Below are 21,343 nucleotides of genomic sequence, written 5' to 3' on the forward strand. Positions count from 1 at the left end.
TAAAGTTACGCACTCGGAACGTTAATAGGGCTCATGGTGTCACAATATTATGATCCCGCCTTGTTGTATCTCGTGTAGAGTCGGGCTAGAGGAGTTTGGAGAGACTTGGGTTCTTCACGATGGATTTAACCAGTAGTTTGGAGCTGTTTCCGGAGTTTGTCGTGACTCAGTTACTTTTCAAAGATGTAAAAAACTGTGCAGAATTGAGAAAGATGGCAATCGAGGGGAAAATAGCCGGTGCGTTGATAAACCCATCCATGGTGAGTGTTTGAGACAGACAGACAGACAGACCAAATCAATATATACTCCCCGGTCACTTTATTAGGAGCACCTGCTTATTTATGCAGTTATCTAATATTCACATCAAACATCAGAATGGGAAGAATTGTGATCTCAAAGTGAGACTTTCACTGTGGCATGGGTTGGGTGTTGGTTTGAGCCAGATGGACTGGTCTGTCTGAGTATTTCAGAAACTGCTGATCTCCTGGGGTTTTCACATACAACAGTCTCTAGAGTTTACACAGACAGAATGGTGCGAAAAACAAAAAACATTGAGTTCTGTGGGTGGAAACGCCTTGTTGATAAGAGAGGGTCAGAGGAAAATGGCCAGGGGTGGGTTTCCCAAAAGCATCATAGCACAAAGATCATCATTAAAGGAGATACGCAGAGCCATGGCCTCACTTTTGGTTTATAAATGCCTTGAGACCTCAAGAGTGGCACAGGAATAGTTTTAAGCGTTAACAATAAATCTAAAATAGTAATTTTTATGATTAAAGTGATTCATATAGGTAGTGGTCTGAGTGAATGACCTTGACGTCTGTAACATCACAGCAGGAAGTCTATCGGTCTCATCGCCATTTCCGCTATACTAAAACACAGAGCTGACTGCAACTCCGATCTTCCATTTTGAGCTAATTTATCACCATGCCACGTAGATGTGTTGCTGCCGGGTGCAGCAACACGACAGAAGGTGGATTTACGTTGCATTCATGGCCCAAGAATGTTCAAACTGCAAAGATTTGGACACGTTTTGCAAGAAGTTCAAGGGCACGTTGGGCGGCTACGAAGAAGTGGTCTCTCCTCTGCTCTGCACATTTTACTGAAGACTCGGACGAGACCTCTGATCTGTTGAGGAGTGTTGGCTATAAGCCCGTATTGAAAGAGGGTGCAATACCAACAATTAAAGGAAAAGAAAACTACAAGAAAAGGAAAGTATTTTATTTTTTTAAAAAGGAAGGTTCAGTTGCACCAGTCCTCCCAGTGTGAGCCGAGGGTTGTTGGTAAAACCCGGGATGGAACGTGACATGACGGGACATATCGCTCGGGCAGTGACCTCCCCGCAGTTGTTGCTAAAACCGGTGATGTCCCGTTCCGTCCCGGGTTTTAGTAATTGCCTGAGCCAGCAGTAATGGTGGAGTACTCAGTATGGACAAAATATAGAATGAGTGGAGCAGCCATCTTATTTCTAAACTGGATATTGCTTCCATCTCGCCCTTACGTGGAAGAAGCGAATGAACGGAGAACTGAACGAACAACTGAAAGTCAGATTGTTTCAAAACAATCGGCCACAAGATCGGCCTTCAAGAAGCGAAAACACAGACGGGTAAGCTCCGACTCTCATTTGGATAAAAAAAACAACAAAAACACCACCACTGGTCGTTTACCTGCATTTAGATTAATACATGTAACTTGTATTGTGTGTTTAAGTTACCGGTATAAGATTATTTAATTTGCTTCAGAATGTGATTGTCTCAGTTCATCTGATTATTTAATTAGCCTTTTACGTTTTATCAGTGAAAATGCATGCATGTACATGTCTGTTGCATAAGTTAACACACCTATCCTGTTTTAATGAGAGTCAACCCACAACCAGTGAAGTCAAATCAGTCTTAGTTGAGCAAGTCGGTAACGGGATTTCTTACTTTCACTGTAAATTTTTATTTATATGACTTTGGTCTATAGCTGTAAAAGGCCTCGGCCTTAAAACCGGTTACCGCTGTGACGTCACGCACTCAGGGCTGGCTGGCTCAGCGGGGCAGCTCGAATGCCAACTTTGCGGTCGATTTTAACTCTCAAAAATAATATATTTTTTATTCCCATTTATGCAGCATACAAGAGTCAAGGATGGAGATACTATCTACTCAGAAATTTATTTAAAATAAAGGTTCTGCGTACCTCCATTAAATGGTAGCGTGAGCTAGCCTGGGAAATCCCATGCTGCTTTGCACAATCGTTCCGATCTGAAAAGACAGCATGGAAACTATGGTCTAAAGGCTCGCCTGAGTTAGGGAGCCAATCAGAGAGTGGGGAGGGGTGGAAAGACGGTGACGCGTACTACTCGACAAACGGAAGCTTGTAGTTTATTTGGGACTGTTTACGGATCACATTTAACATGGCGGCGAGCGATACGAACCAAACTTTCAATCAAGCTTTGTCTTGCACAAACGGCAGTAATCGTTTGGTGCCATTGTTTTCCTATTTTTGTTTTGCCTTCTCTTTCCTTCTCTTCTTCGCCTCTTCGTCGCTCTAACTACGTCACCGGGTACAACTGCCATGATTGGCCATGGGCTACGTATACGCCAAATGATAGACATTCGCAACGTCCAATAAACGGCCGTTGACAATCGTAAACCACACCTCCCCTACGAGAAATTCAATAGGCGGATTCCAGACCATATTTCACTTGTGATATGGTCTGGTGTTAACCAGACTAAGCGTGAGCATCACAATGAACACCCTGTCTCCTAATTAAGATGCTGTTAGCGTTAAGAGGCTTTTGGGAAACCCACCCCAGATTGGTTCGAGCTGCCAGGAAGGATACAGTAACTCGTATAATCACTCTTTACAACTGTGGTGAACAGAAAAGCATCTCGGCTCGTGGATGGGTTACAACAGCGGAAGACCACATTGGGTTCCACTCCTGTCTGAGGCTGTCACGGGCACAGTCTCTTTAGAAATAGACAGTTGAGGATTAGAAGAAAAAAAAATCACCTAGTCTTTTTCCAGTCTGTCCAATTTTGTTGCGTCTGTCTGTGCCCGTGATAGCCTCTGACTCTTGTTCTTGGCTGACAGGAGTGGAAACTCTGCTGTTGTAGCTCATCCACCACAAAGTTCAATGTTTTGTGCAGGCTGAGATGCTTTTCTGCTCATCACAGTTGTAAAGAGTTATTATACGAGTTACTAGCGACTTCCTGTCAGCTCAGACCAGTCCTGTCATCCTCCTCTGATCGGTCTCATCAGCATGGTGTTTCAGCCTGCGGAACCTTCCAGACACATATTTCTTTCCCCCTGCACCATTCTGTATAAACTCAAGAGACTGTTATGTGTGAAAATCACAAAACAGCAGTTTCTGAAATCCTCAAACCAGTCCATCTGACACGAACAAATATGTCATGGTTAAAGTCACAGAGAGAAGTTTTTCCCTCATTCTGATGTATTACGTGGACAAGCTTGACCTGTATCTGCATGATTGTATATACATTGTGCTGCTGCCACATGATTGGATAACTACATAAATGTACAGATGTTCCTATTAAAGTGGATGCTGAGTGTATAGTAGAGTCGTGTAGAAAGCATTTCATGGTCTTCATGGTTCACCTGATTGAGCTTATCCTTGCATATTCATTCAGAAAGATATATGAATATGTACAGTTTTTCAACGAAGAAACAGAAGAAAAAGCCCTGATGAACCTCTTGATGTCTTTGGAAAAGAATTAGAATAGAAATGTCAGGAATTGGGCGGCACGGTGGTGTAGTGGTTAGCGCTGTCGCCTTACAGCAAGAAGGTCCTGGGTTCGAGCCCCATGGCCGGCGAGGGCCTTTCTGTGCGGAGTTTGCATGTTCTCCCCGTGTCCACGTGGGTTTCCTCCGGGTGCTCCGGTTTCCCCCACAGTCCAAAGACATGCAGGTTAGGTTAACTGGTGACTCTAAATTGACCGTAGGTGTGAATGTGAGTGTGAATGGTTGTCTGTGTCTATGTGTCAGCCCTGTGATGACCTGGCGACTTGTCCAGGGTGTACCCCGCCTTTCACCCATAGTCAGCTGGGATAGGCTCCAGCTTGCCTGCGACCCTGTAGAACAGGATAAAACGGTTAGAGATGATGAGATGTCAGGAATTAAATGACAGTAAATATTTAAACAGGTATCGTCAAAAAGAAAAAAAACCTTTTCACCTGTTTAGTATCTTAACCTACTCTATTTGACTATTACTGTGGAAATGAAGGAACTTCTGTGAAACCTAATACACATGATTTGTTGCTTGAATTGAAATGCTTTTTTATTTTGCCTTAATAAGAACTTTTGCAGGGCGGCACGGTGGTGTAGTGGTTAGCGCTGTCGCCTCACAGCAAGAAGGTCCGGGTTCGAGCCCCGTGGCCAGCGAGGGCCTTTCTGTGCGGAGTTTGCATGTTCTCCCCGTGTCCGCATGGGTTTCCTCCGGGTGCTCCGGTTTCCCCCACAGTCCAAAGACATGCAGGTTAGGTTAACTGGTGACTCTAAATTGACCGTAGGTGTGAATGTGAGTGTGAATGGTTGTCTGTGTCTGTGTCAGCCCTGTGATGACCTGGCGACTTGTCCAGGGTGTACCCCGCCTTTCGCCCGTAGTCAGCTGGGATAGGCTCCAGCTTGCCTGCGACCCTGTAGAACAGGATAAAGCGGCTAGAGATAATGAGATGAGGAAGAATTTTTGCACTCGGTTGTACCTGTCGTTGAGGAGTTTACACAAGCCAAAGGATTGAACAAGAAAGTCTTTATTATGACACTCACAGATCTGATCAGATCCATCACAGATCTGTTTCCTGGCCAGAACTTTGGTCAGTGGACCAACCTGCAATATCATTCCTTCTGCAATCAGTGTATGATCACCTACCATCAAGTCAAGTCAAGTTTATTTTTATAGCGCTTTTAACAATAAACATTGTCGCAAAGCAGCTTTACAGTATTTGAACGACTTAAAACATGAGCTAATTTGATCCCTAATCTATCCCCAATGAGCAAGCCTGTGGCGACGGTGGCAAGGAAAAACTCCCTCCGACGACATGAGGAAGAAACCTCAAGAGGAACCAGACTCAAAAGGGAACCCATCCTCATTTGGGCAACAACAGACAACATGACTATAACATTAACAGTTTTAACATGAAGTCAGTTTCGTTGATGATGTAACTCTTCATTGATGGAAACTTGAGTGCAAAACTGTTCATGACAACTGCAGTCCAAAAGTTAGCAAGTCAACTGTAGTCCTCAGCCATAAAAGCATTACTGTAAGTGTCCAGGGCGTCTTCCAGGTGTGACTTTCAACTGTCCATATGGGGCCGTCCTCCACAGGAGCGATGTGATGAGACTCCAACCAGACACAGGGCATCAGGATGGATCAGGCAGGTCCGAGGAGCAGAAGAGGTCAGCGTCTCGATCTCAGGGACAGATGGGGGGGAAAACATAAGTTGTTAGGTATGCCCAATGTGACCTGAATAAGTAGGAACCAGTTTACTTTTTAAGTTGTGGTGCTATTCTCAATCTGACGTACGCCTTTGTTGTGGTGTGGAACGAGGATCACTTAGCCACGTGCTCTCGGCGTGTAAACAACTCTTATGTCTCTACACTTGGCGCCACAACCGGTCGTTGGCAGAATTAGTGAACTTGGTGAAAAAACAATGTAAATACATAGATGAGAATCCTGTGCAGACAGCATCTCGTAAAATGACATTCTGCTGAAAAAGTGAATGTCCAGCTCGGTGTGGGAAACCGATTAACCAATCAAGGTTACTTGCGGGTGCTCAGGATTGACAAATCGCTGTTGACTTGGGTGAGAGCACATATTGCCGTAACTAATGAGTGACCAGATGTGATTGTGTGGTCTGAATCGTTAAAATGTGTACATCTTATAGAACTGACTGTCCCCTGGGAGGATAATATGGAGGAGACATTCGAATGTAAGAGAACGTGGTATCAGTAGTTGCGTATGAGTTGTGAGAATGATTTGGTGGGCGTGCTCAGTATGGCCAGTGGAGGTTGGCTGCCAGGGATTCCTGAGGAGGTCCATGACAGCCTTCCTTTCCCAACTTGGTCTTGGCTCATGTGCCATAACATCTGTCTCCAAGCAGCTGAAAAAGCATCAAGTTGGAGCTGGTCCAAAGCATGTAACTTGTCAACGTGATGGCCAAATTTAAAAGACTACCCCCAGGTGACTCTATGCCACTGATGGCGCCAGGGCTAGCAGTACCACCTTAGACACCGAAACTATGCATTCATCCCTGGTTGGCGGCTGATGAGGGGGGTGTCAAGCAGCGGTAGGCTATATGTTTTTCCTCATGTAGAGCGCAGTAAAAAAACAAAAAAAAACGTTTTTATACCCTAGTGCTTGTTAGGACATTGAAGTCATGGGGAAGTCCTGGCCTAATGGTTAGAGAAGCAGCTTTGGAAACAAAAGGTCGCTGGTTTGATTCCCTAGACCAGCAGGAATGGCTGAAGTGCCCTTGAGCAAGGCACTTAACCCCAAATTGGCTGCTCTGTAATGTAATGCAGTAGATTTAAAGCACAGATTTAATTGGCCATGGTACAACTCTCCAGCAGGGCGGAGTTGAATCAGGGCTCGACATTAACGGTTGTCCGCTTGTCGGGGACAAGTGATCCTTTATGTCGGACAAGTTCATCGTCTCAGTTACTTGTCCGATTGGACAAGTGCCAAAATAGGCCGATATTCGGGTTACATATCAAATTTATCAGTTTATTCACATGATTTCCGACACATCTCACTCGACATATTGTTTTGATGAATCGCCGGATGTTTCTCTTTGGAAAGAGCGATGTGCGCATGCGCAATATTCCGCTTGTGAAACCAGCCAATACCGCTTCGTGTATTTGAGCTGAAAAGTAAACGGTCGTTTACCAGACCCTCCAGGATTTCGCGATGTTGCGATTTGCAACTTCAATGCAAATTCAACTAATCCCCGTGAATTCAGGGCGGTGTTGCAATTATATCCAGTCACCGCAACTTTCCCGCAAATTTGACCAATCGTTGGCGTCGTCTTGAGGTGACGTCGACAAACTACCTTCCGCCTTACTTCTGTGTCTATGTTCAAGAGAAGCAGCATGTGCGAGTCAGTGTTTATATAGGCTTAAATTCTGTTACTGTAAGTGTGTTATGTTTACAGTGAAGGACTGTGCGCACTTTACATTATTTTTTTACTTAATACAAGAAATTAATGGATGCCAACATTTTTGCCAAAATGGTATTTTATTTTCTATTGTTTAGGCAGCTTCAGCATCATACTGTGAGATTCTGTTCAAATTGTTTTTTTTTTCTTCTATGAAGCCTGAGCCATTTATTTTATTAGTTTATAATTATTGTTTAATTTAGTCTTCAGGAGAGACTGCCTGCACACAGTACTAGTATTAATAGTTTTTTTTTTCTTACATGAAAGCTGAGGCATTTATATTATATTTTAAGGTAACTTCATGTTGTGCTGTGAGGTTCTATGCACTTTAATTGTTGAACCAACAGGTGCATTTGGATGAGTAAAGCCTATTTTTCTGCATTTTTGTAGTCCTGGTAACCTTTTATATTGGTAAAGATGTTTATAGGACCATTTCTCAGTGTCTTTGTTTTTTTAATCAATAGTTTTTCAGTAATAATTTAATATTTAACATATCACTCAATTTTAATCACGAAAAGAGAAAATCGCAACAATTTCTCGCAACTTTCACTTCCTCCCGCAATGTAATCGCAACAAAAACCTAAAAAACACCGCAACTTTCATCGCAACCATTAAATACCATACAGGAGCCACACTGAATAATTAGACAACAACAATTAATCAGTGGAGGATATATATTCAAAGTTAATAATTTAAAAATGAAAATATACTGTATAATTTTAATTTTCTGGTTTTCAATTTCTCATAAATAAATTAATGATTGATGGAGTCCATTTTTTTCTGCAGTGAATAGATTGTGTGAAAGTAATTCTGGTGAAATTAGTTTATTACAAATAGTTTTTGTGGGGTTTTTTCTCAAATTTTTCTTCGGACAAGTCAACTTCAGGCGGCACGGTGGTGTAGTGGTTAGCGCTGTCGCCTCACAGCAAGAAGGTCCTGGGTTCGAGCCCCGGGGCTGGCGAGGGCCTTTCTGTGTGGAGTTTGCATGTTCTCCCCGTGTCCGCGTGGGTTTCCTCCGGGTGCTCCGGTTTCCCCCACAGTCCAAAGACATGCAGGTTACAGTAGGTTAACTGGTGACTCTAAATTGACCGTAGGTGTGAATGTGAGTGTGAATGGTTGTCTGTGTCTATGTGTCAGCCCTGTGATGACCTGGCGACTTGTCCAGGGTGTACCCCGCCTTTCGCCCGTAGTCAGCTGGGATAGGCTCCAGCTTGCCTGCGACCCTGTAGAAGGATAAAGCGGCTAGAGATAATGAGATGAGATGAGAAGTCAACTTCACATTCGGACAAGTAAATTTCCTTTCAACTTGCCCGACAGGACAAGTGGTTTCAAAAGTTAATGTAGAGCCCTGAGTTGAATGTAAATCTAATAGCGATCACATTTGAATGCATGTCTGTATGATTTGACTTGCTCTGTCTGTGTGAAGGTGTTGGATCCCTTCCAAACTGTACTAGCAGCAAATAAAGCAGTTCACGTGCAGAAGATTGGAAAAATGAAGACAAGGAGCTTGTACTCTGAAATCATCTTCAACCTTTCACCAACAAACAATGTAAGTGGTGCCTCCCGACTGCATGGCTAGAGCTTATCTCAAATATGGGTTTGGGTTTGTGCGAGCTGGCATGTCTGTTTGTTAGATTTACATTTAGCACGGAAACACAGAACCATAACTCTGCCGGGTTGTAATTATTTTTCTCCAAACTTCTGCACAGATCTCTGAGGCTTTTAAAAGGTTCGGAATCTCAGACAATGACCATGCAGTTCTCATCGTCCTGGTTCATAACAAAGAGGACGCAAACAACAAGGATGACCTCCTGTCTAAAGTGGACGGCCAGCAGATCCCAGCTGATCAAATATCCACCCTCAGTGATCTGGCCAAGATTAAAAAGGTCGGATTGATTATCCTATAATCTCAGTTCTGTACCAGGATGCAACCTGACCCATGTTTTATGCCTCTGAGCTTAAAATTCCATCTTTGCTTTTGTCATTTCAGCTTTACAAAGTTGCGCCCCAAGAGGAAAAGTGTGGAAGTATTTTGGATGCTGTTATCTGCAGAATGGCTGCGAAGGATGTTATATAGCTCCTTTTTTTTATTATGTCAATATGTTATATTTATTTCTGTTAAAAACAAAATTAGAGGATTTTTTTTTAACAATTAAAACAAATTTGATCCAAGAGCTCCCAGCATTGTGTTTTTATTTCTGAGAGCGTTGTGACAAATGTGGAAGTGGGCAGTGCTAGGGGTTTTTTTTCTTTTCTTTTTTTCTTTTTGTGAGAGAGAAAAAGGAACCTTTTTATTGCAGGCGTCATCATTTTACCTCTGACTGTTTAGGGTACAGGTATCCATCCCTGCTCTAACACAAGTTGGAATGCTTGTGTCACACATTGGCGTTTCAGCCTTGCGTATGTAAGGCGTATCAGGATACGTGGCAGTAAGAAAGGAACATCACAGCATCGCCAGCTTACGTAGCTAATACTCTAGGATGCGCAACACGATCTTGTACGCCAGGGTGCGGTGTATTTTTAAGTCTGCACTTAAAAATCTGTAGCACATACATAGCAGCTTTGATACGTCATGTGTACGCCGTAAAGACGAAAAGTGACGCAGCAGGAACATTGCTCGAGCACCTATTAGGTGGTGTAAACGCTTTAGTTGACGTGTCTGATGAAGGTGGCTCCTGGGCTGGCTGGGTGGATGCGGCTGATGTCTTCTCTCTTCCCTTGCCCTTCTTGGGTCCTGACTTCTTCGCTGGTACGATGCTTTCTTGACTGTGACGAATGACAACGAACGCAGCGTGGGGCCTCCTTTTATACCCACCTGTGAATGCCGCAGATACACAGCAGTAACGTTACACGTAAGAATGAAACGCCACGCCAATGAAACAGTTACGCCACAGCAATGCAGCATACACCTCAGTACGCCATAACTTTACGCCCCTTGAACCCCATACAAACCCCAGATGTGCCACAGTAACGCCACACGTACGCCGTGTACGTCACAGGACTTTAATTTTGGACAAAATACGCCTCATTTCTTGGCGTTTGACCCACACGCTGCTTACGTGGCAAGATACAAGACAGTGTGACACAAGCATTATGGAGAACCTCAAGCTCCGGAGTTTTCTTTGAAAACTACAAAGCAGAGATTCAAAGCTTGTCTGGGGAAGCCATGGCCTAATGGTTAGAGAAGCAGCTTTGGGACCAAAAGGTTGCTGGTTCAAGTCCGTGGACCAGCAGCAGGAATGGCTGAAGTGCCCTTGAGCAAGGCATCTAACCCCCAACTGCTCCCCAGGCTGCTGTGGGTATGTTGTATGTTGTTCTGGATAAGAGTGTCTGCTAAATGCCTGTAATGTAATGAAGTGCCAAAGTCATGTGATTGCGGGATGACAGAAGCTTTGTTCTGTACACACTCATGTGACTGTGTGTCATCAGAGGTCCAGAAACAGTTAAAACCACTATGTGATGTTTTTGTGCAGATAGTAACGAGTGCTTTAGTTTTACTGATAGAAATGGAAGAAACTAGGAAGAGGACTCGTGTTTATTAATCAGTCACTTAAGCATAATATATTCTGTTTTTACATATATTAATATACACAGTTAATAATTATCCTTACACACTTTCTACAGAAATTAGTCATATTATGTAATAACATGGCAGCCAAAAACATATGTATTGGCCTCTGCTATTATTTTTTTTTTTATCATTAGGCGCTGCTAGCACTGTGTTAAACACAGCATCGAGTAATGAACATTTTTCCGACTCATTTGGATTCAAAGCTTCATTGCCCCATTACTACCAATTACCTGGATTCGATTCCTCTATTAGTTACTTCTGCTAACTGTGTTGGAAGAAGTTATGTTTTCGCCTCCGTTTGTTTTATCTGTTCTCGACATAACTAAAAAAATAGTGAACAGATTTTGATGAAATTTTGAGGAAAGGAGAGCCAAGGAACAATTGATTAGATTTTGATGCAAATCAGGATACGTTTGTGGATCTAGATTTTTTTTGTCCGTTCCCAACGTAACTCAAAAAGTAGTGAACGGAATTTGGTGTACTGCTTTAGCATTATCTTTGGTTCAAGTGATTTAATTCTGATGTTGATAATATGTAGCTTGGCGGAGATATATACTCTTCTGTGTGCCTTTCTAGTTTAACTTTGTTTCCCAAACAACGGTGAGGTGGAAGCGTCATTTCTTTTTAAAGCAAGAATCTTTGAAATACTAAAATTATTTTATTGACCAAGTAGTGGAGATAAACACCATATTGTCTTTTTCTTCATAATTTTTGTTTTTGAATTTAAGGATCCCCAAGTTTAAATTGTTGTATAGAACAAGATGGAGAAGATATAGCTATATATTATTTCCCAGCTGGGAGGTCCGTATGGTGAAATACCGTGACCGAGGTCTTGAAAGTACTGACCAAGGCCCTCTGGGCCAAGGTCAGTATTCAAGGCCGAGGTCACGGTATTTCACCATACGGCCCGACCTTAAGCTGGTAAATAATATATTTATTTTTTTCTTTACCAAATTCTAACAGAAAACGAGAGCGCCCGAAAGGGAAAACCGAGCCGAGCCGCCATTTTGAATCCTCATTCACGGCTGTAATGCAAATTGCTTCCTCCTCGGTATACAAGTGCACTTCCATGGCAGGAAAAAAACTACATTTTGCCGCCTATGTAGTCCCCTATTTATACAAAATTGAATCATTCAGGATTCAGACGTGTTTTTGCTCGGCGTTAGCAACAGTTACAGGTTTTTAGCTTTCTCCTGAAATGTTTTCTTTTATTTTATTTCTTCTTCCTCAGGGTAGTAAAACTCGCTTTCGCTGTGAAGACTGTTGTTATCGCTATCCATGCTGTAAAATTAATGCTATTATGCTGAGAAATGCTGGCAAAAATTTATAAGATTTTTGATAATCTTTATAAATAAATCTTATAAAAAAGATAAATGTTGACAAAAAATTGCTACTATGTTTGTTGTTGTTGTGAACAAGCGAGTCACCAGAGGTCCGTAACCGGGGTCCGTACGGTAACTGAGGTCCGTACCGTAGGATACGGACCCGCTCGCCAGCCAATCAGAGCGCAGGATTTGATGGAAACCGGACCGCCAAAAAAATAAAATACAAGTATTTTCCATTAGACTGCTGGTTTCTATCCCTGGTCATGCAGTAGCCTATCCTGCCCTGCATGTTTTAGTGTTTTGCCTACTTTAAAACTCCGAACAGGAAGGGCACTAAATTAATGGATTAGTTGAATCAGGTTTGTTAGGAGTAGAATAAACGTTCAAATGTAGCACGGGGGTTCCCCTAGGATCAGGGTTGGGCATTAGTGTGAGTCTGTATAATCTGATAATAATTCAGTAAACACAGCACCATCCTTATCTAAGTAAAAGTGCCATCATGTTTGGATAGGCAATAATACATTGTTATAGTAATAGATCCTCCTACTGCTCTGAAAAATTATGAAAGTTTGGAGCTTGGTGCAGTGGTTAGCACTGTCGCCTCACAGCAAGCTGGTTCTGTTTTCGAACCTGGCGGATGACCGAGTTCTTTCTGTGTGGAGTTTCCATGTTCTCCTCGTGCCCGCATGGGTTTCCTCAGGGTGCTCTGGTCTCCTCCCACAGTCCAAAGACGTGCATTAGGCCAACTGGCTACTTTAGACTGTACATAGGTGTGAATGTGAGAGTGAATGGCTGTCTGTCTCAGCCCCATGACAGACTGGTGAAGTGTCCAGGGTGAACCCTGCCTCTCACCCGATGTCAGCTGGGATTGGCTCCAGCTCCCTCACAATCCACAATGGATAAACGGTAATAGATGAATGAATGAATGAATGATAAGCTTTCTCTGGAGCTCTTTGGATAAAAGTATCTGCCAAATGAATAACTGGAATACAAGTTTCTTCTTCTTCTCCTCCCCATAGCCAGCAAGGGCTATAACGGCACCACTGACGATATTTTAACAGTCCATCATTTGTGTGTCTATGGCATTGGAACTTGGCAGAGCCCATCCCTCTCTAAGTTAATTGCTGGGTTTCAGTCACGTGACTTTTCTTAGCGGTTTTACCGGAAGTGAAATAGCTGGTGGGCTAAACAGCTGCCGTAGTGCAAACAACTATCGATAACTTATCAGAGTACGCTCGTAATCTAGAAACCACTGCTGGCTTTAGATCTATTCAGAAGGTTGCTATGTGCAATGGAATTGACCCCTACAGTCTGGGAAAGAAGGATTTGTCATACGATCTTGAAAACTACCCTTCAGTCGAGTTCCCCGACATCTCGAACTATCTGGTGTTGCAGACGTCCTTCTACACCGCAAAACAGATGAAAGCGTGGAAGAGTATGGAGGCTTACAACTTTTTTTGTATGTGGCTGGGTAAAGGACCTCGGTATCAAGTCACTGCCGAATGAATCCTGTATTGTTTTTGCCCGTGTGTTTTTTTTTTTTAAGCTTTTCGTTTGCGTCTTTACAATGAAACGCTGCAAGTTGAAGTGTAAACAAACAACAGTTCGCTTGACTCTCACTTGTGTTGACTCTTATCTCACCTCATCTCATTATCTCTAGGTGCTTTATCCTTCTACAGGGTCGCAGGCAAGCTGGAGCCTATCCCAGCTGACTATGGGCGAAAGGCGGGGTACACCCTGGACAAGTCGCCAGGTCATCACAGGGCTGACACATAGACACAGACAACCATTCACACTCACACCTACGGTCAATTTAGAGTCACCAGTTAACCTAACCTGCATGTCTTTGGACTGTGGGGGAAACCGGAGCACCCGGAGGAAACCCACGCGGACACGGGGAGAACATGCAAACTCCACACAGAAAGGCCCTCGCTGGCCACGGGGCTCGAACCCGGACCTTCTTGCTGTGAGGCGACAGCGCTAACCACTACACCACCATGTGGCCCTGTGTTGGCTCTTATCTCTCAGGTAAATTATTCACAAAGATCATCAGAAACCCCTTTAAAGACCTGGATCTTAGTTAAACAAGACGGAGAAGTGATCACGGCGCATTGTAACTGTATGGCTGGGGAAGAATTTTGTCGCGACCTTCATGCATATGGACTTTGTGAGGAGGAAACAAAAAAACATCTGGGGATTTTAGCGCTGCGTGACTAAAAAAGTACTGTAAAATAACAACACATAGCAAGAAAAGTACTTGGAAAACACTAAGGCCAGAGCTGAGAGGGAGATATAAACCTTTCACCAAGTGATCACTGTAAACTCAAGCATGCTTCGACTCGGCTCCCTTCGATTTCTGTGAGAGGTTCAAAAGGCACCTTTCTCAACATCTTTTTGTGAAATCCTGTGTTTGTTCACCCTTTTTTTATTAGTTCACGGGGAACTCTGGAGAAACTTTCATCGGTTTCATGGTTTGATTGATTCGAACAACCTAAAATAACGCAAGCGTAAGGCATTTTTCATGCGAGTAATGCACCTTCTCCGTACAAACGCTTTGTCAACTGAGCTTTTGTAGACCACCAGCTAAAGTTTTGAATAACTAATGAGGCGAATGTGACGTCACGTGAAACCCAGCAATACGAGTTTAAGAGCTGCGTTAATATGTTATCTTGGTAAACTCAGCTTGATGAAACCCAGCCCAATCTATTGCATGATGACAAAAAGAAACCTTGAGTAAATTTTTGTTAAAAACTCTGATGTCCATAATAATAGCATGAGAGTAAAGAACAATATTCATATTATGAAAATAAACTCAAAATCAGGACACAGGACTTTTTTTTTTTTTCAGCTGCCATGTTATATAATTCTCTGCCTGACTATCTTAAAAACTCAGAATTGATGAAATTTAGAATGAACTATTGGAAACACTTTTCTGGTATTTAGATATATATTTTTATAAATGGAATATAAATTTGATTCATTATTAATCATAATAATGTTTGTCTCACTATATTGTATATTACTTATTTTATTAGTTATATATGTTATTAATTTAATAACGTGTGTGTGTGTGTATATATATTATATATATATATTTTTTTTCTTCTTTTGGCTGCTCCCGATTAGGGGTCTCCACAGCGGATCTTTCGTCTCCATTGCTCCCTGTCTTCCACATCCTTCTCTACCACACCTGCCACTTTCATGTCCTCTCTCACCACATCCATGTATCTCCTCTTTGGCCTTCCTCGTTTTTGTCTGACTGGCAGCTCCATCCTCAACATTCTCCTTCCCACATGCTCTGCATCTCTTCTCAGGATGTGCCCATACCATCTCAGTCTCATCTCTCTTAGCTTAATTCCCAAGCTCTCCACATGTGCTGTCCCTCTGATGTGCTCGTTCCTTATCCTGTCCAACCTCCCATCGCAAACCTTAACATCCTCAACTCCACCACCTCCAACTCCGCCTCCTGTCTCTTCGTTAAGGGTACGGTCTCACTACTGTCTTATACATCTTACCTTTCACTTTTGCTGGGACTTTCCTATCACAAATGACTCCCGAAATCCTTCTCCAACTGCTCCACCCTGCCTGCACTCTCTTTCTCACCTCACTATCGCAGCCCCCGTTTTCCTGCACAGTTGACCCCAGGTACTTGAATTCACCAACTTTCTTTACGTCTACTCCTTGTGTCTTCACTACACTCTCATCCCCATTCTCACTGAAGCACATGCATTCTGCTTTGCTACTGCTCACCTTCATTCCAATGCATACCTCCATCTCTCCAAACCCTCCTTTCTACTTTCACCACATATCACAATATCATCCACAAACATCATGTTCCATGGTGACTCTTGCCTCACTTCGTCCGTCAAGCTATCCATCACTATGGCAAACAAAAAAGGATTCAAAGCAGATCCTTGATGGAGTCCCACCTTCACCTTGAACCATTCAGTCGTTCCAACTGCACACCTCACTGCTGTTTCACTGTTCTCATACATGCCTTGTACCACTCCACTCTTTCTCATACAATACCATAACTCATCTCTCGGCACTCTATCGTATGCCTTCTCCAGGTCTACAAACACACAGTGTAGCTTTCTCTGGCCTTCCCTGTACTTCTCCATTAACATTCTTAAAGCAAAAATTGCATCTGACGTGCTCTTCCTTGGCATAAACCTGTACTGCTGTTCACAGATTGCGATATTATATAATTATTATTATTAGCATAAGTTTGTACACATCTCCAATGGAAAGCAACATCAGTTGAGTGGATCTTGTGTTTAATAAAGCTATCTATCTATCTAATTTCAAGAAGAACTAAAAGCACACTACGAGTTGAAAGTATCTCATCTCATCTCTAGCCGCTTTATCCTTCTACAGGGTCACAGGCAAGCTGGAGCCTATCCCAGCTGACTACAGGCGAAAGGCGGGGTACACCCTGGACAAGTCGCCAGGTCATCACAGGGCTGACACATAGACACAGACAACCATTCACACTCACGGTCAATTTAGAGTCACCAGTTAACTTAACCTGCATGTCTTTGGACTGTGGGGGAAACCGGAGCACCCGGAGGAAACCCACGCGGACACGGGGAGAACATGCAAACTCCGCACAGAAAGGCCCTTGCCGGCCACGGGGCTCGAACCCGGACCTTCTTGCTGTGAGGCGACAGCGCTAACCACTACACCACCGTGCCGCCCAGTTGAAAGTATAATCCCATAAATAAAACTCCGGTTCCCTGTAGGAATACAGATTAAGTGTTTCAGAGTTTCTGAATTAATATAGTCTGTACAGCCGTGGAGCACATTTAGTTTAATGACAACCGAAGTATAGATCTTAAGATGTGTAATGGGGCTCATGTGGTTCGTCCCAGTGAGCTCTGACAGAAAGGTCAGACACGCTCATTCTGCATCTTAATTCTTTCATCCAGGAAATCCTCCACGGTTCTGGTTTCCATTGTCAGTTTGGTTGTCTTCATCCAGGAAGGTTTTGTATAATGAGCTTTTTTATTTTAATTTATTTATTTTACACAAGCACCCATTACACAGTTCGAGAATGTTATATAAAAAGGGCACTGTATACTGTACGTAATGCTAAAGAACACAGTGGACTTGAGAGCTGTGGTGATTTTTTTTCTTTTATTGAGGTGATTTTTAAATCACTCACTAACAGTTACAATATACAGTTTCTTCTGAAATGTAATTTTTCAGTTAACAAACATCCCATTATCTTGGCCACTTTTCACAAACAGGCCCTGCTGTATGGAATCTCGTATACAAACATGGTTTTGCTGCACAGATACTTAAATAAGAAAATATATTTTAAAGAAATTTTCAATTTTTATTTTTGTTGTTCGTCCATTGTTGTCGACGATGACCAAGGACGTCATGTGGTGGAAGAAGACGGGATGCGGCGTGTCCGACTGTGGCTGATCAGTCCGATGTGAGCTCGGAAGGCTCTGCCGCAGGTCGGGCACAGGTAGTCTGCAGGGATTGAAGGCAGAGAATTGGCTCTGGACTTGCGCAGCTTACGCTTCCTTTGCAATCCTGTTCTGCTCATAAGAGGTGGCGCCTTTGGTGATGCAGCTACGCCAGGCTGGGCGGTCTTGCGCCTGTGCTTCCCAGGTGTTCGGGTTGATGCCAAAGCTCTTCAGGGAGGCTTTGAGTGTGTCCTTGTAGCGCTTTTTCTGCCCACCTTGTGAACGCTTGCCTTCTGTCAGTTCGCCATACAGCGGTCTCTTGGGGAGGCGTGTGTCAGGCATTTGGACAAGATGGCCTGCCCACATGAGTTGGGCTGTCTTCAGCAGGGTCTGGATGCTTGGCAGGTTGGCTCTAGAGAGGACCTCTGTGTCTGGGACCTTGTCTTGCCAGGTTATTTTCAGCAGCTTTCTTAGGCAGTTCATTTGGAAGCGGTTTAGGTTTCTAGAATGGCCCACATAGACTGTCCAGGTCTCACAGGTGTACAGTAATGTGGGCAGTACAACTGCCTTGTACACCTTCAGCTTTGTGGTCAGCTTGATGCCTCTTCTTTCCCACACTGACTTGCGTAGTCGCCCGAATGCTGAACTTGCCTTAGCAATGTGTAGTGTTATTTTGATACACTGAAGCTCTATGGCACAGTGGGTAACACTGCCACTTCACAGCTCCAGGGTCTCCTGTGGAGTTTTTTATGCTCTCTTCGTGTTTGCATGGATTTACTTCAGGTTTTCTCCGACTGTCTCGACCAATCCCAGCAACACTGGGCACGAGGCAAAAGAATTCACTCCAAATGGGATTCCAGTCCATTACATGGCACCATTCATTCACACCTAGGAGCAATTTATCTCAGTCAATCCTTAGTAAATCAAATAACCAAAAATAAACTCACTCAGACAAAAAGGGAACATTTGAGACTCCACTTAGACGGTAACTCAAGCTCAGGGTTGAACCCTGGGACTATGAGATGTCAGTGCTACCCACTGTGCTGCAGTGACGGCTGGTCCGGGTGTTGATGGCACTCAGGGTGCGATGGAGGCCCGGCATCACAATGACTCCAGCAGCTTCACCAGCTCTATGTTGAACTGATTGTAGGAATCAGGCTGTTTCACTTCTTTACTGATTAAACTGGATTTGTCCTTTTATTTCATGCCCTCACTTTTTTCTTTTTCTTTCTCTTGCTCTATCTTTGCCTCCTTCCATCGGGTGACACGGTGGTGTACTGGTTAGCACTGTCACCTCACAGCAAGAAGGTTCTGGGTTCGAGCCCAGCAGCCGGCGGGGGCCTTTCTGTGTGGAGTTTGCATGTTCTCCCCGTGTCCTCTGGTTTCTCCCATAGTTCAAAGACACACAGTTAGGTTAACATGGGGTGGCCTTGGGCTGCACTGCAAAAAATAAAAATCTTAGGAAGTTTATTTGTCTATTTTCAAGTCAAAACATCTAGCCACCCTTATTCATCTCATTCTCATTATCTCTAGCCGCTTTATCCTTCTACAGGGTCGCAGGCAAGCTGGAGCCTATCCCAGCTGACTACGGGCGAAAGGCGGGGTACACCCTAGACAAGTCGCCAGGTCATCACAGGGCTGACACATAGACACAGACAACCATTCACATTCACACCTACGGTCAATTTAGAGTCACCAGTTAACCTAACCTGCATGTCTTTGGACTGTGGGGGAAACCGGAGCACCCGGAGGAAACCCACGCGGACACGGGGAGAACATGCAAACTCCACACAGAAAGGCCCTCGCCGGCCCCGGGGCTCGAACCCAGGACCTTCTTGCTGTGAGGCGACAGCGCTAACCACTACACCACCGTGCCGCCGCCACCCTTATTATAAGACATAATTGCCCAACAAGCAAAACCTCATTTAGCTAGAAAGGCTAGTTTTTAGACAGTCCATCTTGAAAATCTTGTAGGCTATAGACAAAATGTCTTGAAAAAGTCTTATTTGGAGCACCTTTGAAAATAAAACAAGTTTTTTTTTTTTTTTTAAACAAGTAAGTACATTTTGGGCATTTGTCAAATGCGGTTCATCTTGTTTCAAGAAAAAAAAAAGTATGCTTGTTTTGGGAATAAATGAACTTTACTGAAATCTTTGAATCTTTCATTACAATTCAACTCCACCCGATCCTAAATTTACTGCGACTGTTTTCTCAGTCATTCAGAGTGAGCTCCTTCTAGATGCTGTACAGACTCTAGACCAGACAAGTGCCTTCAAAAAGGCTATGAGTGAGTGGAGGGCGTTTTAGTGAGGTCTTTTTGGAATGCTGTGAGTTAAGTTCAGTGTTTTTTTTTTTTGGTTGGTTGGTTGGGTTTTTTTTGTGCCTGATCTTGTAAACCCCTCGTACACATGAATAGTCAGTGCCCCCAAAATGCACTGTTGCTTTGGTGTTGTGTAAGCACTGTAAGTCAAAATGCGTAGACTTTTTTTTTTGTGTGTGCCTGATTTTGTAAACCCCTCGTACACTGCACTGTTGCTTTGGCATTGTGTAAGCACTGTAAGTCAAAATGCGTAGACTTTATTTTTATTTTATTTTTTTGGTGCCTGAGGTCCTGGGGAAGTGGAATCTTAAGAGATGAATGAATGAATGAATTTATTTATTTCGAACATGTATAAAAATGTATGTAACTATTTGTACATACAAAAGAAAGAAAATGAAAAAAAGTGACAAAAAAAAGAATGTTTTAATGTTTGAATGTTGAAATGGGAAAAAAAAATAAACTTGTTGCAATGCTACACGTGTCGTCAACTTGATTCAAGATAGTCTCTGGTCTCATATCTAGAGTATTTTACTAATTACAGGTCACAAAAGGAGAATCTTTTAAGCTAGCAATGCTTAGTTGTAGAATTTAACAATCCTAATATTAGTATATTTATCTTAAATTCAGTTTTTACTGCTAAGCCTTTGTCATGGATTTAAGTGAAATACCCTTAAAATGAAATAAATATAAATGACTTGAATGGCTAAATGTAAGAAGTACGATCTTGTTATAAGAACTATTTTGATTATTTTGAGTTAATCAGATCTCGCATAATAAGTTCCCCAATCTTATTTTGGAATTATTTCATCTAAAAACAGGTTAGATTTTTCATCTTACTTTAAGAAATCTTACCAAGTCAAATTTGACTAGCTCCATTGGCAGATTTTTTTCACCTGATTCAAGCAATTATGCTTTGTTTTAATCTTTTATTTCTTATTTTTGAAAGGCCATTTTCTGCAGTGTGAAGTGCCCTTGAGCAAGGTACTTAACCCCTGACTGCTCCCTGGGTGCTGTAGTATGGCTGCCCACTGCTCTGGATGTGTGTGTTCACTGCTTCAGATGGGTTAAATGCAGCTGAATCTCACTGTGCTCCGCTTTTAGGCAGTGCCTAAATCTATATATTAATAATAATAAAGGAAAGGACAATACAGTCATTATTTTGACAAGGTCTTGTTCTTGACCAAGACAATCGCCAAAGGCTGAGACAAGTCCATGTCCAACTGCCAGTAAGTCAGAGACAAGTCAATACAGAAAAAAAATCTCTCTTGACCAGACTCGAGTCCTATAGCCCTCGAACCCTCTGCAGCCAGAGTGTAAGAGCAGAATTATTCCTGATCTCTAGGTGGGAAGGATGACCTTCGTTTCCTCCATGTTGGTCATAGAGACACGAATCAGCACTGAAAGTGGTACGTGTGCGATTCTTCGGAAGGCAAAATGGTTACAGGAACATGACTGTAGGAAAAGTCAGAGCTTAACATTTTGCTTTCAGAAATTCCAGGTCAGAATTAGTAAGGAAAAAAAATAATCATAAACTCAGAAATTTGGAATAACCAGTTTCT

General features: G+C 42.9%; 1 protein-coding gene across 2 annotated transcripts; it reads left to right on the forward strand.

The window, feature by feature from the left end:
* The first annotated feature begins 63 nt into the window (after positions 1-63).
* tprkb (Tp53rk binding protein) lies at positions 64-9,323 on the forward strand. 2 transcript variants are annotated; one of them, XM_060903623.1, is made up of 4 exons: positions 64-260; positions 8,578-8,700; positions 8,861-9,037; positions 9,142-9,323. In XM_060903623.1, the coding sequence occupies exons 1-4, from the start codon at positions 120-122 to the stop codon at positions 9,226-9,228; spliced, it is 528 nt and encodes a 175-aa protein (XP_060759606.1). In that variant the 5' UTR covers positions 64-119; the 3' UTR covers positions 9,229-9,323. The 2 variants fall into 2 exon arrangements, with proteins under 2 accessions (XP_060759606.1, XP_060759605.1); XM_060903622.1 differs by lacking the exon at positions 64-260 and adding an exon at positions 956-1,603.
* The last annotated feature ends 12,020 nt before the right edge of the window (positions 9,324-21,343 follow it).

The sequence above is a fragment of the Neoarius graeffei genome, chromosome 21 (assembly GCF_027579695.1).
Source record: "Neoarius graeffei isolate fNeoGra1 chromosome 21, fNeoGra1.pri, whole genome shotgun sequence".
Classification (NCBI taxonomy): domain Eukaryota; kingdom Metazoa; phylum Chordata; class Actinopteri; order Siluriformes; family Ariidae; genus Neoarius; species Neoarius graeffei.

Coding starts and splice junctions, on each gene's coding strand:
- tprkb (XM_060903622.1), top strand. CDS start 1,409: ATGGTGGAGTACTCAGTATGGACAAAATATAGAATGAGTGGAGCAGCC. Junction 1,604..8,577: donor AGAAGCGAAAACACAGACGG/GTAAGCTCCGAC, acceptor GTCTGTGTGAAG/GTGTTGGATCCCTTCCAAAC. Junction 9,038..9,141: donor ATCTGGCCAAGATTAAAAAG/GTCGGATTGATT, acceptor TTGTCATTTCAG/CTTTACAAAGTTGCGCCCCA.